At 36.7% G+C, this 19006-nt stretch overlaps 4 protein-coding genes across 5 annotated transcripts; 1 reads left to right on the top strand and 3 right to left on the bottom strand.

Moving 5' to 3' along the window:
• Positions 1 to 3274: 3274 nt before the first annotated feature.
• On the bottom strand, positions 3275 to 8601 carry LOC111776945 (OBERON-like protein). 2 transcript variants are annotated; one of them, XM_023656367.2, is made up of 5 exons: positions 8496 to 8601; positions 8330 to 8418; positions 7065 to 8204; positions 4646 to 5750; positions 3275 to 4013 (listed from the first exon to the last, which is right to left on the bottom strand). In XM_023656367.2, the coding sequence occupies exons 4-5, from the start codon at positions 5727 to 5729 to the stop codon at positions 3499 to 3501; spliced, it is 1599 nt and encodes a 532-aa protein (XP_023512135.2). In that variant the 5' UTR covers positions 5730 to 5750; positions 7065 to 8204; positions 8330 to 8418; positions 8496 to 8601; the 3' UTR covers positions 3275 to 3498. The 2 variants fall into 2 exon arrangements, with proteins under 2 accessions (XP_023512135.2, XP_023512134.2); XM_023656366.2 differs by having other exon boundaries at positions 4646 to 5737.
• A 728-nt stretch (positions 8602 to 9329) lies between these two features.
• On the bottom strand, positions 9330 to 11984 carry LOC111777038 (heat shock protein 90-6, mitochondrial-like). Its single transcript, XM_087118420.1, has 6 exons — positions 11821 to 11984; positions 10751 to 11064; positions 10425 to 10653; positions 10172 to 10255; positions 9974 to 10078; positions 9330 to 9685 (listed from the first exon to the last, which is right to left on the bottom strand). Exons 4-6 carry the CDS (start codon positions 10220 to 10222, stop codon positions 9530 to 9532), a joined length of 312 nt encoding a protein of 103 aa, XP_086974546.1. The 5' UTR covers positions 10223 to 10255; positions 10425 to 10653; positions 10751 to 11064; positions 11821 to 11984; the 3' UTR covers positions 9330 to 9529.
• LOC147789090 (heat shock protein 90-6, mitochondrial-like) lies at positions 10330 to 11546 on the bottom strand. The gene is made up of 5 exons (XM_087118495.1): positions 11543 to 11546; positions 10905 to 10957; positions 10751 to 10801; positions 10529 to 10653; positions 10330 to 10438 (listed from the first exon to the last, which is right to left on the bottom strand). Exons 1-5 carry the CDS (start codon positions 11544 to 11546, stop codon positions 10330 to 10332), a joined length of 342 nt encoding a protein of 113 aa, XP_086974621.1.
• A 2419-nt stretch (positions 11985 to 14403) lies between the features above and the next one.
• LOC111776944 (uncharacterized) lies at positions 14404 to 17100 on the top strand. Its single transcript, XM_023656365.2, has 4 exons — positions 14404 to 14637; positions 14754 to 14840; positions 15690 to 15882; positions 16730 to 17100. The coding sequence occupies exons 2-4, from the start codon at positions 14787 to 14789 to the stop codon at positions 16858 to 16860; spliced, it is 378 nt and encodes a 125-aa protein (XP_023512133.2). The 5' UTR covers positions 14404 to 14637; positions 14754 to 14786; the 3' UTR covers positions 16861 to 17100.
• The last annotated feature ends 1906 nt before the right edge of the window (positions 17101 to 19006 follow it).

Raw genomic sequence — 19006 nt, 5'->3', positions numbered from 1 at the left:
AATTGCAATTTGGCCCACTTTCTATGGGTGAAAAGATAATTCAGCTTTTGTGTGGGACAATTTTGGGAACCTAAAAAGATTAAATACTATTTAATTACTTTTTCTTAATTTAATTTTACTCTTCATTTATTTTATTTACCTTTTAAATAAAAGTTTATTTCTTTTTGTTAATATCGTTTCATATAGTGTATAATTATACGTCATGTAAGGTAGAGACGGGTATTTGACTAATGGATATTTCAGAAGGTAAGAGACCAAATTGAGACAAATTTAAGAGTCGGGAACCAAAATAATATTTAAACCTGTTTAATTTTGGTTAAATTACAAGGTTTATCCATCACGGTAAATTTTAAGTTAAAAAACGTTGAAGGGGTGCTTAAACCTTCGATTTTATATCTAATAAATTAATAATTTTCTTAAAGTAACATATTTTTTTTTCGATTTTGTGTTTTATCGTAAATGATTTTTTTGAAAAGAAAAATATTAAATATTTTTATGGACGGATAAAAATTTTATAATTACTTTTAATTATTCAAAATTTAAAAAAGTATTTTTAATTGATCGAAAGAGCTTTGTTTTTTTAATTTAAGATATAATAAATGAAAGAAAAATCAATTTATTTCACTAAAAAAAACTATGTAATTACGTAATTATTTTAATTAATGGGAGTATTTGTTTTAATTTTCTGAATTTATTTAATTATATGATAGTTTTTTTAAGTTTTTAATATTTGTGAAAAATAAAAGAAAAAAATTAAGGACACGTGTAGGAATTTAATTTGAAGGTTTGTAAGAATGGAGGAGTCCTCGGAAGACGTGAGGGATTGTAAGGTGGTCAGAGGGTGGGCCCCACGACAGCTTGCTATTTTCATAAAAAGAAAAAAAGAAGAGGCAGGGGGGAGCGGCGCGTAGCTGGATAACACGTCATCAACTCTGGTGGGCCCCACATCGTTTGTCTCTGTTGCTATTTAATTTTAGAGAGAGAAAGGCGGCCCCACCTCACTTTACTACGCGACAAATGTCCAATCCTTGTAATTTCGCCGTACGTAAAAAAAAAATAACCTCTTTCCCCTTTTTACCCCTCTTCCAGCTGTGAAATTATCTTTTTGCCCCTATGTCCTTGCCGTTCCAAACAAAAATAAATAATAAATAAATTATTAATTTCGTTTTCATCTAACAAGTGTTTTTTTAGTGTAATAATTTTAGAGAAAAAATCATTTAAAAAATGATATTTGTCATGGATAAATAATAATATTTAAATTATGTTTTTAGTAACATTTTTATTTAGTCCAATTATTATATATTTTTACATTAAAATCACTTTAAAATTATTTTTTGGTAATCAAATATCGGGTGCAGAGCTAGTTCCTTCATGCTAGTCAGCGTTCTCGATAAACATCTCTATCTATAAAGTGTGGGTTAAATAAGAAATATACATTCAACTTGATTTCTTTTTCAATCATTATTATTATTTAGGAAATTTTTTCTTTTAAAAATATTTTTAATAATTTAAGATTCATGGAATAAATTATACTACTACACAATTATCCAAAATAAACTATTATTCAATTTATTAAAGGCGTTTTGTAATAATGAAAATGGTAATAATTAATTCATTTATTTTAGTTTAAATTTTTTGGTTGGTAAATATTTTAATTATTTTTTTAAGATTCTATAAAAATAATTATTGGAGAAAGAAAATAAAAATACTGAAAAGAAGACGAGAAACATGAAAGGATGTTATGACAAAAGATTTGAAGGAAGGGGAGGCGATCACTTTATGGCATAATTACAAGGGTTTTATTCTTTTTATGCATAATTTAAATTCATTTTTTATTTAGAAAATAGAAATTAAATATGAATTTCTCCCATAAATAACTTTAGTTGGACCAAATCCAATGAAAAACATACCAATAAACAAATACATAACTAAGGATGATATGGAGACATGGAATAAAATTTAGTGGTTAATGTCTTTGGTTTAGTACTACGTTGTCTAACCTAATGTCTCGAAAGAAAAATGACAAATGTATCAAACTTTCCACCCGTGTTTCATACCACTATCAGTTTTTAACAATATAATTAAATTAAAAGTACTAAACTAAAAAGTCCTATGTTCAAAACATGTAATGCCATTAAGGGTTTCTGTGGGTTTGAACAGTTACAAAAGATATCTGAGCCAAACACCAAGCGGTGTAACAGCAAGGAGGCTGAGTGTCACGGTCATGCTCGTCCAAGGCGTGTTGCTCATGGCCGCATGCCCATGACAAGCCCAACCCTTTAGTGTTTACTTTTGTATAGGAAGTATGACGTTTCAGAAATATCATGTCTAAGTCTGTTAGACATGAAATGCCTTCGAATGTACTATAGGGGGATACGACTAGTTGTCAACTTCTCCCTACCCAAGGTTATATATGTGAGCGTTGTTATTTCTCTCTTGCTTGCTTATATAACGTCTCTTTCAAAAATCTCTCTCTACTCTCGTTTTCTAAAACCTTCTCTTAAAACCGAGGTCAGAGGCTCGAGCATACGTCGCTTGGCCGTAGGCGACGCAAGAACGAATTGGCTTAGCTCACTTGTCGTTGGAAAGTGAGTGCCGCACAATCGCAAGTCCGCTGCCATCAAAAGTGCGATTGTGACACTAAGCTCCGAAGGGGGTGAACACGAGGTGGTGTGACAACAATTGGGGAGGAGAATAAAGAGGGGGTGAATTGTGAGATCCTACATCGATTAAGGAGAACAAAACATTATTTATAAGGGTGTGGAAACGTACCATAAGTTTTACAAACTTTGAAGGGAAGCCCAAAAAAGAAAGTTGATCTTCTAGCCGTGGTAGGGGTCATTACATCAGTAGATGAAAGAAATGGAATGAAAACAACTTAAACGAACAATGAACAAAACATGTTTTTCTCAACAAAAAATGAGGACATTTTTGTAGTTACCTGTGTTCATGGTCAAAGGAAGAAATGAGGTCAGTTTTCTGAACGCAGCCTTTAATGTCAAACAATGAAGAACAAATGTAGTCCACTCACACCATACCATCTCCAAATCATACAGCTCTGCTGCTCACCTGATTGCTGCATATTGGAAGTGGGTTCCATTAGAGAGCACTCCTAAAAAGGATGGGAGTAACAGCAAATGGATGGACCTACTTGGCTAACATCACTATCCTTGTTTCTCTTTTCTGGCTGCATTACCCTACACAATCTCAGTGCTCACTGCTGCAGGAACCACAAACCAGGTTTATCTAACCATAAATGAAATGAAATCCAGGATTACCAAGGCTAATTACTCTGTAATACAACCAATATAGCATCCCTCCACACTTTGAAACGGCTTAAACAATGATCTATAGACAAGATTACAATACCCCACAACAGAAACATAGTTAACTCCAGTCAAAGGGTGACGACCATCATTTAGCTGGTTTTATGACTATAAGAGGACACAGTATGATACAGAACGGCATTTGGAAATATGTATGGAATAAGGATTGTTCTTAGGATTGATCTGCCCCACCACTGTTCTGTGAACGAAAACTTTCCTGCATCTTAATCTTCTCTAACAAGAACTGTTTCTCTGCTTCGGCCTCTTTTAACCGCTGTTTCAGGTAACTACTAGCATAATCTTCTTCAGATTTTTCAGATTTGGCGAGAGCAATCAACTGGAGCCTTTCAGCCTCTCGTTTTGCCTCATTTGCCTTAAGTTGGAACATGTCAGCTTCTGCAAGTTTAAGCCTCAAAATCTTCTCTAGCTCTTCAATTTGTAGCTTCTTTCTCTGTTTCTCCAGCTTTAATTCCGCTGCTTCCCTGGTCTTGTCCTCAACCTCATGCTCGAATGCCTCGACGTCCATTCGTGCCTTTTTGTATCTCCTCTCCTTCTCATCAGCCACCATTTCCATTTTTATTATGGCCTCTTGTACCACATCGGCGATGCGGGTGCAAGCCTCCTGTGGGGCTATCAGTCGTCCTCCTTCCCCATTTTCAATGCTTCTTGGAGAATCTAACTCAAGTTCTTCATAAAGAGAAACAAGAAGCAGAGGTATTTCATTAAAATAAAATATGGGAAAAACATGTAGTTCGAGCTCAGCATAATGCAATTAAGCTCCTTTTCATCAATTTTATAGCAATATGAGTAGCTTTTCTACATGAATAGGATCAGATATCATCCACTATTACAGTTTAGTTTACCAATGACTCCTCAAATCATGATTGAACAATAATGGATCTAAAAAGGCATACCCAGTATAAGATAGCACAATCAAAAATATGTGCCTATAAGAGCCTATTTTGATTAGTAAATACATTTGTTTGTTGGCTCCTTATGCAGAAAACCCTTTTTTTTTCCTACCTTGTGAACCTCAGAGAGAGAATTGGACACAACCAATGTCTATAGAAAAGTGTCGGAAGTGATTTGATTTTCCTACTCTCTAAACCACACCTTTCACCACTATAATATCATCAAGCAAATAAAAAAACCAGACGGTTGTTGGGATGCAGTTTCTAACTTTTTCATGAACAATTTTAAGAGCTGTTCTGTTTCTTATAAGTTAAAGATATGAGGAAAATCATAATACACCAGTAGTAAATAAGACCAATTGATCAAGAAATGAGTATAAGTTTATATACAAAAGAATAGTTCTTTACCTTGGAAAAACCCCAATATAGTTCTGCACGCCATTGAAGAGTCCATAACCCCGGTTTTCATTTTTTCTTTGAGATCTTCACACTTCCAGAAAAGCCTCAGCCCTCTATTGTACTCACTTCCACAAAATATTCTACTAACATAGTCGAGTTCCCTTGTCAAAGCCTCCAGGTCCCAGGCAGGTGCACAGTGCTGGAAAACATCCTTAACCCAACCCAGCAGCTCTGACGTTCTATTGCAGGCTTGGCACCTGAAAAGCATTTCAGTTTCCCCCGGTCCACTCTTAACAGATGAACCCATGCAAATTTGTCCGTCACGAATGGCGCAATCCGTGTGAGTCCAGTGAGAGCACAGATCACAGCCAATCCATCGACAGGTATTTACTTCAAAATCGAACTTATTGCATATTACACACATGCAAAGATTGCAAAAACCATTTCTGTTGGAGCATAGTTCACATGTACAGTCATCAGCTGGCAGCTGATTCTGGCATGCTATATTCCTGCACCTCTTGTACACAAAGATCTCAATTAGAGTAGTCTGTGGGAGGGTAACATTCGGGTGCAAGAATGCCTGAATTCCAGTATTTATTGCAACAAGGATTTCAAGTTGCACCCGATTGGCTATAAGTAAAGTCTTAGCTGTTAAATCAGTTCTATTTTGAACAAGCTTCTGCAAAATGAAAATGTCCTCTCTCTGCTGGGAACCACCATTACCATCAAGGATAACTCGAAGCCCAGATTTCAACTCTTCAAGAAACTCATCTGACAAATGATGCATCTTTTCGGAGATTAAATCGACTCTCTCCCTTGCAATATCCCGCAGGGATATCTTATCAGCACTAGAAAGACGGCGAACAACTGAATGTTCAGCATTATCATTATCTATCTTCCCAATTTCCATCTTCTTTGCCAACATGGCTTCAACATTAGGCCAAGTTTCCCGAGAACTGGCACTTTCTGTAGGGGACTCCCGAACTTGACCAGAATTTGATCTTGGTTCCTCTTGAGGTAAGTGTGCATCTGATGGCACCAGGGAAAACGAGGTTTGCAGTAAGCCTGACTGTGATTGCTGACGCGGAAGCATAATTTGTTCTGCAAGATTTTGCTGGGTGTAAGAACCAAAGATTGAGCGCATGAATGAATTGTAATTAGACAAAAAGAAATATCTGTCTGTCTACTTCTAGCTAATAACCAAAAGAGTGCATAATGTATGAAAACTGCAGGCGAGGGAAGAAGTCAAGCATGAAAGTTAGAGACAGGCACAATTCCTTTAGAGAAACGATTTGGTTCACAACAGTTATTCAGAAAAAAGAAAGATGGACTTCTTAATAAGTCATAGGCCAGTAAGTTTCCAGGATAAATATCAAATCCAGATATTATGCAATTAAGAAACTTCAAACAAGGGATGGAAGCTCAAAATACACCTTGAACGAACAAACAAACAAAAGCATGCCCTTCTGCTTTTATATCACAAAGAAACAAAAAGACCTTGTTTGGAATTATTCAGCTTCGATCACAAAGCAATTTCCGATGGAAACATGAACATGTTTTCAACAAAAATGAAAATGAAAACCCAATGATATTATATTGTCCCCTTTGAGCATAAGCTCTCGTGATTTTGCTTTTGGTTTCCCCAAAATGCCTAATACTATTTGAGATGGTGTTCCTTACTTATAAACTCATGATCTTCCTCTTAATTAGCCAATGTGAGACTACTCCTCTCAATAATCTTCAACAATCTTCTTCTCGAACAAAGTACACCATAGAGCCTCCTCTAAGCCCTCCTTCTCTGGAAGTCTCGAACAACCTCCCTTTAATTGATACTCAACTCCTTCTCTGGAGCCTTCGAACAAAATACACCATTTGTTCGACACTTAAGGTCACTTTTACTACACCTTTGAGGCTCACAACTTTTTTGTTCGATACGTAAGGATTCAATTGACATTGGCATGGCTAAATTAAGGGCATGACTCTGTTACCATGTTAATATTTGCTAAAACCACCACACGTAAAGGGCGGTGAAAGTTTTCTATTCATAATCATTTACATAATCAAATAAGATCAAATATATTACAAGAAAATGGAAAGGGCAGAGTAAATGGATACAAGTCAAATATGATACATGTGGTAAATCCTAATTGAAGGCTAAGTATCCTCTAGCATCACTCAAATCCTGTTTGCAAATCAAAACGTCAACAGATCATATGCCACCAAGCGACAGCGGACAAATCTAAGCTACGCAATGGATTTAATTGCATCGAGGTTAAAAAGAAAGGGAGCAAGAAAAGTTAACAGGGCAAAAAGGGACAGAAAGCAAAAAATAAAAGGGCATACACAGACAAATCTTTCGTCCGGCCGATAATTAGATACTCATAAAACACCGAGAATTCTGAAATATCGCTCTAAAGAAACTACCTACCTGGGGTAACAACCAGCAGGAGCAGAAGCACTCGGGAGCTCAGAGGTTGAGTAGTGATTTCGACCGCGCCGTCTCCAACAGGCCAGAAAAGAAGAGGAGGAAGAAGAAATGAAGATGAGAGAGTTCAGGTGGTGGTGACCATTGAAGACGAAAGCAAAGAAGGCGAAGACGGCCGATGATCCGATCGACAAGAGAAAAAACTGGAGATTCCAAATGAATTAATTCTCATTTCATTTCATTTCTGTACCCCACGCCAAAGGAACCATAGTCCACGCTCTTCACCAATGGAACCCAAAGTCAACACCCATGCCTTGGGTTTGACTCCTTCAACATGAATAATCAATTGCACAAACGTGACGCCTCGTCGCTAATTTCACGGCGTTAAATTCCTTCAAATAAATAAATATATAAATATATATATATTTGACATAAAATATATTCTCTCCAGAATAATGTGATATTTTAATCATTTTATTTTTACATCATTCACTTTTGCACAAACGAGACCCCACCGCTAGCAAATATTCTCCATTTTAGCTCATTATGTATCGCCGATAGCCTCACAGTTTTAAAAAGCGTACATTAGGGAGAATTTTTCACACCCTTCTAAACAATGTTTCGTTTCCTTCTCCTTTCACACCCTTCTAAACAATGTTTCGTTTCCTTCTCCTTTCACACCCTTCTAAACAATGTTTCGTTTCCTTCTCCAACCAATGTGGGATCTCACAATCCATCTCCCTTGGAGGTCAACGTCCTCGCTAGCACACCACTTGGTGTCTAGCTCTGATATTATTTATAACCGCTCAAGCCCACCACTAGCAAATATTGTCCACTATGGCACGTTAAGTATCGCCATCAGTCTTACGATTTTAAAACACGTCTGCTACGGAGAGGTTTCCGCACCCTTATAAACAAATGCTCCATTTCTCTCTCCAACCGATGTGGTATCTTACCTTAACATATTTGAATCAAACGAGCATTAAAACTTCAGTCTGACCAGGACTCACTTTTGGCTGCCAGCTTCCACTGGTTCAACTATTTCTGCTCCAATGGCTGCGATTGAGGCGCAGACCACTTGCCGGAAAGTGCCATACCCATCATCTCATATATCTTACCCTCAAGCTGGGCCGGATTTTCAGGCTGCACCAACAAGGGAGAGTACGGTGGTTTAGTTCAAGCCATAGCGTATTTGAGACGCAGATTTGTTTCCAAAATACAACCATAGGAATGCAATATGATATCCATACAGCACACAGGGAGTTTACCGTAAAGCCACTCGAAACTAAGCTGCATCATACAGAAGATCAATGGCTCTCAAAGCATCTTCATCGTTGGGGTTACTCTTGTATGCAGCCTGTGGAAATTTGCATATACATCAATTTACAAGCATCGGCAGAAGAAAGTATAAATGTACTTATGCTCTTTACATACATCCAGGTTTTTAATGATTTGATGCTCAGGGTTCACTTCAAACACCCTTCTACTTCTCATGAAGTCCAAACTAGAGGCATCACCAACAGTTTGTGCCTTCATCAACCTTGAAAAGGAAAAAAAAAGTGATACCCAACACTTGAAATAGAGTATACATCATTTGGATCGATTGAGAGAGACCGTAACTTACCTCTCCATGTTGGCAGACCACCCATGTTAGAAATCACGACTCTCCACAATGGTATGATACAGAGCTTATGCTCAAAGTGGACAATATCATACCACTGTGGAGAGTCGTGATTTCTAACATGGTATCAGAGTCATGCCCTAAACTTAGTCATGTCAATAGAATCCTCAAATATCGAATAAAGAATTGTGAGTCTCGAAGGTGTAGTCAAAAGTGACTAAAGTGTAAAGTACACCCTTTGTTCGAGGGCTCCAGAGAAAGGAATCGAGCCTCAATTAAAGGGAGGCTATTCGAGAGCTCCATAAGCCTCAAGGGAGGCTTACTTTGTTCGAGGGGAGGATTGTTGAGGATTATTGGGAGTGAGTCCCACATTGGCTAATTTAGGTAATGATCATGGGTTTATAAGTGAGGAATTTTATCTCTATTGGGATGAGGTCTTTTTGGGAAGCCCAAAGCAAACACGAGGGCTTTGCTCAAAGTGGACAATACTATACCATTGTGGAGAGTCGTGATTTCTAACCCAACCAAACTTTCCAGCGACAAGACCTCATCCCAATGGAGAGTCGTGATATCTCAACATCGACAACTTTGTCTCCCAAGCATTTCTTAATCCAATCACAAGTTTGGCCCAACTCTTATTTTATTTCTCTCTTTCTCTTCATTCTTATCACCTAAAACACATAGCAATTACTGTTTCCTTTTTTGTAATTTCACAAAGTAGATCAATAATGAAGGCAGAGGGTCATCCTATAATTCTGGAAACTAATGACCTCGACCCGAATCACTTGAAATCATCAGCATTGTCACAGGTAAAACTAACATTTAAAGTACAGAAAGGATGTTTCATTTAGGTAAGTTTTACCAATTCTCCATCAAAATCATCTGAAATAAACACCCTTTTCACGCAAAGCCTAATGTTTTTAGTTTTGGGATTGATGAGGTCATCCTTCCCCGTGGGAGAAACAGCTGGAACATAAAGTATTGACCTGCATTCTACTTCACCCTGAAAATTCAGTCAAATATTAGCTCCACGAAAATGAAATAAGAAGTAGAGAGCATTCATTGAAAGTAGGAGTCTTATCATTTAGGTAAATTAGCCAATAAATCCAAATATCTGGATGAATTCTTATCATTTTGATAAATTAGTTGAATTTGTAGGTTCATTTTGAATGGAAGAATTAGTTGACAGGATGGTCATCCTCATTCTCCCAGGATTTCAAGCAGACAAAAGAGGTCTCAGATCTGCACGATCAGATGAAAGTGGACTATGGAGGAGGAAAAGCAGGCATACCTCCGTTGTAAAATGAGATGATGCTAATGGATCCAAGTACTCATTGAAAGTTTTTCTGTAGAATTCATTGTACTCCTCTGTGGAGACTTCCTTCGGGTTCCGAAGCTACAAATACATATAGGAATAGCACCCTTTAGTTGCTTAGAAGTAACAGCGATTTAACAACAAAACAGGAAAGTAAAGGAGTTGTGAGCTCACCCATATTGGTTGGGTCTCATTAGTGAGCTCCCAGTCCCAGTACTTCGCCATAACAGTCTTTGTTTTCTTCTTCTTCTTCTTCTTCTGTAAAGAAAAATCATTAATCAGATTACAATTAATAGATTCTGTTGTGTGTAAGCTGTCATCCCATAGTTTCCCTATAGAGTGTTGGAGAAGTGAGGATGGAAGAAGACAGACAGACTACTCTGGGCAATAGTAGCAAGGCAGTCAACAAGTTCTTGCCTAGTCATACCTATGCCAGTATCACTGCATAGAGATAGAAAACAGGTTGCAAATGTTGCAGCATTGTCGGTATGGAGGAGGAGGAGGGAGGATGCAAAATAGCAGAACCCTTACGTTATGCTTATAATCCCATTATCTTTATCACTATGGATACATATGTGAAAATCAATTGCTTCCTTCAAAAGTCCAGGGTCTGTCACACTCAGAAAGCGCAGTTTATCCAAAGCATCACTTGCATGCTGTGAAGGTTGAATTGGCAGAAACCAATATTCAATTTAGGTATCAAAAGGTAAGCTTCTAGAAAAAGAAACGAGCCAAACATTGATAATAAATAACCTCTTTGTTGCTGTACAAGCTGTTAACAATGAGGTCCATGAGACGACTCACCTGGCACGAAAAAGAAACACGAATATAAAAGGTGATCCGTGAATTTAAACATTAAGATTTTAGTTCCAAATTAGTATATAGTTTCTTATTTAAAGGACCATGCCTCTGCTTGATACTCGTACTTCTCAACTGGAGGAGTAGCCGATGCATCAGATGCTGTGGCAGTTGATTCAAATCGGTGGGTCAAGGAAAAAGTATGTTTTATCCAAATGTCCAGACGCTAGCAATGGGTACCGTCTGACTTTACCATCAATCTCGCCCACCTGAAAATTGTCAAGCATATGTGATTATCCATTCCATATTTCAGAAAATCAACAATCCAGCAGAGTAGTTCAACACCAAAACAGAGAAGCACAAAGCTAACTTTCAACATAAACCACCATAATAATGCAACAAGGAAACCTTCAAAGTCTAAAACATGCCAATCTGCGACCAAGGAGCATAAAACCGATTTTGATTGGTTAGGAATCATGAACCTCCACAGTGATATGATGTTGTCCACTTTGAGCATTGGCTCTCATGGCTTGCTCTTGGTTTTCTCAAAAGACCTCATACCAATAGAGATGTATTCCTTACTTATAAACCCATGATCGGGACCATCTCCTAACAATCCTCGACATCGACATGACCGTCAAATATGAACAATCCAACGAGATATCTTAATCTCGAATGGGTGCAGAGAGACCTTCCAAGCACGAAAACAATACTGAATTAAATGAAATAGGACCCGATAAAACTTACCCATTTACGGAATACTTTACTTCTATCTAGACGCCAAAAAGTTGATCATAGATACTAAGCTATTCATCAACATCAACGATTCAAAATATATCATTAAACCAAAGAGAGAGAAAAAAAAAGAAACAACCAAGGCACAAAACATTCAACTCAGGTAATACAAACTATCAACATTTCAATTAATTATACCCATTTCAGAACACTCCCACACAGAAGTACTCCATCATCAAAGAAGTTTGACACAGACAGAAGTTTTCACGTTTTGGACAAAGAACACAGACCAGGACTGAGGCATGAGTGGCCGGAGCTAAAGCGGAGGCAGCATTACGGTGGTAGAGCTCCACCAGTGCCAAGAATAGCAGAGACAGCGCGTCTGGAGAGCTTGTGCATATTGTAGAAGCTCGAATGAAGTGAAGGAAAGCATTGAAATCACAGAGTAACTCACAGAGGGGAAGGTGGGAAGGGCTTTAGTAGGGTTTACGGATAATTTTGGTCCACGTATTTTTAACCATGTTTAATTAATTAATGTCATTATATTTAATTAACAATTTAATTAGTTATCGAGTATTTAATTATAATCATGTTCATTTCATACAAACATAATTAAGCTTTGAATAACTTAAAAAAAAATGCATTTTTTATAAACTTTGATTTATATACCATTTATTTTTTTATAGAAAAATAATATATGAATAAACTGATATCACTAACTATATCAACAACTCACATCGGCTAATTTAAGAAATGTTCATGAGTTTATAATCAAATAATACTCTCTCCATTGGTACGAGGACTTTTGGGGAAGTCCAAAGCAAAGCCACGAGAGGTTATGTTCAAGGTGGACAATATCATACTATTATGGAGAGTCGTGTTCGCTAACATGGTACCAGAGTCATGCCCTAAACTTAGTCGTAGATTGGTAAATCCTCAAATGTCGAACAAAGAACTCCAAATATCGGTTAATTTTTGTGGTGAGTCGTGTTCATCTAACAAAGGTGCACCTTCATATCGCAATGAATAGTTTTCACTTTTAAGAAATGATAAATAGTTAATGTGACCCTGTCACAAAGAATACAGGAAAATATTTGGGTCGAATTTGAACAAATTTGGAAGAATTTCTTAATTTAAAAAAATATATAAAATGTTATCAAAATGGAGATGAATTTTGGTTTGAGGTGGAATTAATTAAATTTTGGTTTGCATAATATTAATTATTAGATAGAAAATAATAATAATTTAAAAATTAAAAACTTTTATTTAAAATTCTTTATTATTTTAATAGCTGTTGTGGATGGGGAACGACAAAGTCACGTGATAAAACTGAAAATAGAAGGCTCAGATGTTCAATCTCGAAAAATAAAATTTCCGGAAATAAAGAGGGCACAATTCTAAATAAGCCTTAAATCAGGGGTCCAATTTTAAATAATGATTTTCATTATTATTATACTTCTAAACGCATGCGACGGTCGTGGACACGTGCCGCACATGCACCTCCACGGTGCTAATTAGTCGGTGTCCGGCGACGGTACGGTCAATCACTCGCCGCCGACCTTCCCTCTACCGTTAAGATCTTCCATATCATCCCCGGCATCCTTTTCCGACGGTTCATATTCTTCTATTCTGCTTTCATGGGATAAATAATAATAATAATAATAATATATTTGCCACGTGCCGTGGACCCCATTGACACGCATCCACATATGATTTATTTCCATGTTTAAATATGATCTCCTTACGTAATCAATCAATATTTCTACTTTTGATCCACAATGTCGTCATTAATAATTAATAAATAACATAAAAAAAAAAAAAAACACAACCATTTCTTTATTATACTTAAATCATTTATTTTCCTTCCATTTTAAATCATTTCCACGTATTATTGAAATTCGAATATTCTTTTATCAATTAAATTAATTGATCACAAAAAATAATTATTAGTTTGAGATTTAAAATATTTCAAAGTTTTGTAACATACATGTTTTTAAAATCATGAGGCTGACAGTGATACTACTATTTGTTAGTGGTGAGACAATGATTGGGGCAGAGCTAGACACTCTCCATAGTAGATGCGTTTTAAAATCATGAGGCTAATAATGATATGTAACAGTTAAAGTGGACAAGATATGTTAGCAATTGTTACAAATAGTATTAGAGTCATACACTGGGTGAAGACGTTGGACTCCCTTTCTATAGTAGATGCGTTTTAAAACCATGAGACTAACGGTGATACGTAATAGACTAAAACAGATAACATCTATTTGTATAGGCTTAGTCATGTTTGTATGAATTCTACTAGGTCATGATGTCGAGTAGTGGCGGGCAAGGAGATGAACGGGGCAGGGATGAGGAATAGGGAATCACAAGGACCTAAGATAGACTCTCGAAAAAATGACAGAATGGGTTCTCGATGAGTAAGCGGCAACTCGAGAAGAACTACTTGTAGGTAGGCCTTGCTCAGGGACAAGAGTAATTCCACCCGATAGCCATCAAGACCTAAAGGTGGAGTGACAGAAAGGTCGGTATAAATGAACTCTGAATCTATGAAATTATACGTTTAAAGAAATTTGAAAAAGGGAAAATAAAGTGAAACCGTCTAAATTATTGAGTATGATTTTATTCCTTTTCTTTTATCTAAACTTGACGTGACATAAAAACAAAATATGCAAAATTATTATAATAATTTATTAAAAAACCGAATTATGAATGAAATAATTAAGAAAAATAATAGTAATAATAGTCAACGGGAGTGAGGTAATTCAAAGAAGACGCGTGTACTACACGAGAAGTGTAAAGCGCGTGTGGAAGGGAGTTAGAGAGTAAGGCAAAGCATACAATACAACTGCGAGGAGAAGAGAGGAATGGAACTGAAAGAGAGAGAGAGAGAGAGAGAGAGAGAATTGAAGAGAGTAAAGAGGAAATCATCAAATGATCAAAAACCTCTCAACGCTCTCTTTCATTGATTTCACTTTTCCATCTCTCGTGCGCCACTTCTGTTATGAATCAAATGTAGAGAACTTTTCGTGACCTAGATTTTTCATTTCAGGAACAAGAAGAACAAGAAGAACAAGAAGAAGGAGAAATTCAACTTCTGTCTGGTTAGCTTCCTCAATTTCTACTTTATATGTCTTCGTTTTCTTTTTAGTTTTCTGTGAACTGAATTTTGTCTTTGAAATCGTGATGAGATTTTTTGTTCTTGACTTCGTGAATTTAGGTTATCTGAAACTCGGGAGGACCTGATAGGGAGATGAACAAGGATCAGCGACCGGAACCTCTTGATTTCTTCATTTGGACTGTTGAGGTATCTCCTAATCCTCTCGCATCTGATACATCGTCGTTGATTTTGGATCTTTTGTGCAAAGATCTTGAACTGCAATTCTTTGTTGTTTGGGATTCTACTTGAAAATCTGAACGGTTATGCGTTAGGAGTGTTGGTATGGGGAGTTTGAAATTGATGGATACTGTAACCTTCCTCATTGATTGCTTATTCAAGTATTTGATCGTGATTCAGTGATACCTTGTTTTTTCTTTATTTGTGATCTTTAATTTTTTTGATTACTGGATCAATGAGATTTGGTTATTGTGTAATTTTTTTCCAACTATGTTTGTTAGGATTACGGAATTAGTGTTTTGTTAGCAACTGAAAACTTTTCAAAGTAGTTGTAGATAGTGAAATGAAATAATTGAATTTATCCTCAGTCAGTGATATTTTCCTTCCCATTTGGAATTTTGGACTTTTCCTTGTTATAGCTCCTTCCTCTTCCTTTCTTTTCTCTTTCTAGTTTTGAACTTAACAGCTAGCTTGAACTCTCCTAAATTTATTTCTCAGAAATTTTGAGTATAAGAAATTATGTTTGATGGAACTAAAGAAATTAAACTGGCAATGTCATACTGTTTCTATGTTCTTCGTTCTCAGCATGCTTCTGGATGTCACATAGTTTATTAGCTTCTTGGAGTGCAAAAATTTGTGAACATATCTTTCCAAACTGCACCCTGTCCGTCCAAGTTGGAGTGTTTATGTGTTACCATTTGGACTATAAATCATATCACATTTCTCTGGATAAAATTTTAACTGTGAATTTAATGAAATTTGATTTATAATATGCCTCCTGCATGCCGATTATAACGTTTTTTTTTTGTTTTTTTCCAGGATGTTGGTTTGTGGTTGGAAGAAATAAGTCTTGGAAGCTATCGCCAGATTTTTAAAGAAAATGGGGTCAATGGGGAGTATCTTGAAGGCATGTCAATGTTCACAACTGAACAGATTCTAAGGTTTATCAGACGATGCCATATGAAATGGGGAGACTTCATTACACTTTGTAAGGAACTCCGACGAATTAAAGGTCTGTTCGCGAGGCAACTTTTCTTATCTTTTTCAATCTTTTTTAGGGAAAAACAATACAGGGTTGTCTTGCTACTACTTCCATTTCAGAAACTCCTGATATGATTATAATGAATTAAATTAAAAAAAAAAACTAAATGCACCAAATCTTAGCTAAATGCAAGCGAATGGGTATATTTTACTGTGGAGTTAGAGTTAGCCTTTTTCTGAAACCTTCTTCAATGTCTCATACCTTTTTTTTTTTTTTTTTTTTTTTCCCCTCCTTTTGAAGCAGTCTGTGTTTGTCTTTGAAAGTTTGGAGGTCTAGAGTCAACTATTTAACTCCTCGTTTGATTCATTTGCAACCTCCCGTGCTGTCATTAGCATGTTTCTGATAGCGATAGTCGAGAAATTGATGCACGCACCCAATGTTATGCTAAGAGGGGGTTTGAGATTACTTTTGAGGGTAGGCACCCTACACCTTTTTGTTCCTTTAAATCGCATCTTTGGGGTTGAAACTTAGCTTTTATTGAGAGAAACGAAAATGAAAGAATGTACAAGGGCATATAAGAAGACGAGCCTATGAAAAAGGAGTTCAAACGCTAACTAAAGAAACAGACCCCAAACCAAAGCATTAGTCCATTTTAAGGTGCTTTTAAGTATTTTTAGAAATTTCAAAATCACATTTAATTTTTTTTTTGAATTCCAAGGAAGTAAACTGATATGTATGCATGCTTTAACTATGCTTTTGAAACATTAAAATTTTCAGAATCACCATTTCAAAAACAACCTACCCTAACTATGTACGTGTCTGCTTTTCCAGTTAACATTAAGATCATGCTGTTTATTGTTTAAGTATGTACTTCCAGTGGCTTGCTTGAAAGGGGAGCAAAAGGTACGTCGACCATGGTGGGCACCGTCGTGCCTCTCTATGGTGTTTCTCAAGGTGGCTAAGCGTAACAGACAATGTCGAGTTGTTTCCTTGAAGCTGGAACCATAGAAACAAGATCATCTTATTTGTACGCCCTCATGTATTTCCTTTTATGCGTGAAGAATATAAAGGTAGGGAAGAAACATATTAGTTTACCTTTTCTAAAAAAATTGAATCAGTCGATATTGCTTTTTCCCCCCTTCTTTTGTTTAGAACTGTGTTTATATATACAAGCTTTATGTGTTCAGTATGGCGATCCACTTGAGGAAAAACAATGAAGCAACCAAGATCTTGTTGCAAATTGTACAAGTTTTATGTGTTCATTATGCCTGTATGTTAGTCAATTCATGTTTTCTCCTCTAGTTTAGGACAGTCCTCGTCCTCTTAGGAGCTTTGGAGCTCCCACTGGACACTACTTATTGTTTGTACATTGAATTGATTGTCTTAATATCTCCGGCACTCACATCGGGGTGGGTCTGCACAGGCCTCGACTCACCCTCTTCGACAAGCCCACATGGAAGACAAACGACATTGTTGGATCATCTTCTTCCAAGAATTGAAACGTAGAAGATAGAATAGAAACTTTCTTTCTTCCATTTCTTTTCTTTCCCATTGTTTCAGGTGAACTTTCCTCTTCTTCCATGATCTGAAAGGTTAGTATTTCAGTTTGTTATCCCTTTATGCCATGGAATGTGGCTATTATTTATTAGATTCTGTTCCAATCACCAACTTGAACTTGTGATTTTTTGGGCATCTGATTCACTCAATTTCAGAAATGCAGGACCCACATGTTCACCTTGGCTAATAGACAAAAGCCATAAAGTAAAGAAAAAATTGGAGCAGTTGAAAAACCGACCAAACATTCCCATGTGGACCCTCTCTCTAATAGAGTCGAATCAAGTACTTTTCTTGCTAACTCTCTTTCAATTAGAAAGAACATTCATTAGTTACGAGAACAACCATCCCTCTAGCCTTTGTCATTGCTTCACTCCCCATTGTTGCTCGAAACAATGTTTTTATCTTATATTTTTAAGTTTAACTATTGTGGAGGTGGGAAAACAACCCAAATATTTCATATTTGATCATTTAATAAGAGTTATTTTGATCGAAAAATTTATATCATGAATGATTGAATTAAATCTAAAAAGGAATTCTAGGTGCAGTCGATAAAAGGAATTCCAGGTGCAGTCGATGACCACTGTAATGCTGACTATATAATGCATTCCAACATCAAACAGGTAAGGGTTACGTGATTTCGGTGTCTTGTCACTTTGAATCCCCTGTTCTCCTCTCTCGTTCTTCTCAAATGGGCTTGGACAATCATACAATGAATCTACATCAGTTTTTTGAAATTCCAAGAAGAAATATGGAAGGAGGTAAATCCTCCTCTTCCAACCATGCCATGTCTTCTTCAATTCCACCATCTTAGCACATATCAAATATTCCCGCTTCCAGCATCTCAGCACATATCTAATACTTCAGCTGAATAGAGCAAGCCTGTCAGGCAAGCTATCAACTACTCCAGTTTCCTACATCTCAGCACATATCAAATACTCCTATTCAAGCTGAACAGAGCAAGCATGTCTATATGAACAGAGCAAGTCTGTCTATAAATTTAACGACAAGAAGTAGTAGCAAATAGTGGATTACATGAGAAGGGAAGCGCAGACTATTTTAAGCTATGCTTTAGATGGGGATGGAGACAAAAACATGATCTCCACAAACAAATGCAGCTCAACTCAACATGATCTCGACAAACAAATGCAGCTCAACTCTTTTTTTTTTTTTTTTTTTTTTTTTTTTTTTTTTTTTTTTTTTTTTGTGAAATATCACCTCCATTGGAAAGAGTAACGAAACATTCTTGAGAAGGGAGAAGGGTGTGGAAACCTTCCAAGAGAAGCCGAAAGGGGAATAGACAATATCTGTCGTGACCTTGGGCTTGAACGGCTACAAATGGTATGAGAGTCAGATACCGAGTCACCTCCATTCCCTGAAGAATGGCCCAATCCATTTCATCCATTGATACATCTTGCGTGGCTCGTTTCGCTTGCTATTCATATGATCAATGAAATTCTCCAAGACATTCAACTGAAAAAATTATCGACAAAATTGCCTCCACTCACCTGCATTCTCTAAGTAGCCGAAGCCCAATACAATCCCATTTTGGGCCGACTGTCCGATGGGCCCATTTATTATTTCTATTCCGATAATTTTT

This window comes from Cucurbita pepo, chromosome 16 (assembly GCF_057944985.1).
Source record: "Cucurbita pepo subsp. pepo isolate OVF chromosome 16, ASM5794498v1, whole genome shotgun sequence".
NCBI classification, from domain to species: Eukaryota; Viridiplantae; Streptophyta; class Magnoliopsida; order Cucurbitales; family Cucurbitaceae; genus Cucurbita; species Cucurbita pepo.
Note: the sequence above shows the minus strand (reverse complement) of the source record. Positions and strands in the feature narration are given on the sequence as shown.

What these genes read in the sequence shown, in the direction of transcription:
- LOC111776945 (XM_023656367.2), bottom strand. Translation starts at nt 5,729, where the DNA reads ATGCTTCCGCGTCAGCAATCACAGTCAGGCTTACTGCAAACCTCGTTT. An exon ending in TATATTGGGGTTTTTCCAAG is followed by an intron (nt 4,014 to 4,645) that starts GTAAAGAACTAT and finishes CTCTTTATGAAG; the next exon opens with AACTTGAGTTAGATTCTCCA.
- LOC111777038 (XM_087118420.1), bottom strand. Translation starts at nt 10,222, where the DNA reads ATGGCGAAGTACTGGGACTGGGAGCTCACTAATGAGACCCAACCAATA. An exon ending in ATGAGACCCAACCAATATGG is followed by an intron (nt 10,079 to 10,171) that starts GTGAGCTCACAA and finishes ATGTATTTGTAG; the next exon opens with CTTCGGAACCCGAAGGAAGT. An exon ending in CATCTCATTTTACAACGGAG is followed by an intron (nt 9,686 to 9,973) that starts GTATGCCTGCTT and finishes CTGAATTTTCAG; the next exon opens with GGTGAAGTAGAATGCAGGTC.
- LOC147789090 (XM_087118495.1), bottom strand. An exon ending in AGTACGAGTATCAAGCAGAG is followed by an intron (nt 10,802 to 10,904) that starts GCATGGTCCTTT and finishes TTTTCGTGCCAG; the next exon opens with GTGAGTCGTCTCATGGACCT. An exon ending in AATGGGATTATAAGCATAAC is followed by an intron (nt 10,439 to 10,528) that starts GTAAGGGTTCTG and finishes ATCTCTATGCAG; the next exon opens with TGATACTGGCATAGGTATGA.
- LOC111776944 (XM_023656365.2), top strand. Translation starts at nt 14,787, where the DNA reads ATGAACAAGGATCAGCGACCGGAACCTCTTGATTTCTTCATTTGGACT. An exon ending in TCTTCATTTGGACTGTTGAG is followed by an intron (nt 14,841 to 15,689) that starts GTATCTCCTAAT and finishes GTTTTTTTCCAG; the next exon opens with GATGTTGGTTTGTGGTTGGA. An exon ending in GGAACTCCGACGAATTAAAG is followed by an intron (nt 15,883 to 16,729) that starts GTCTGTTCGCGA and finishes ATGTACTTCCAG; the next exon opens with TGGCTTGCTTGAAAGGGGAG.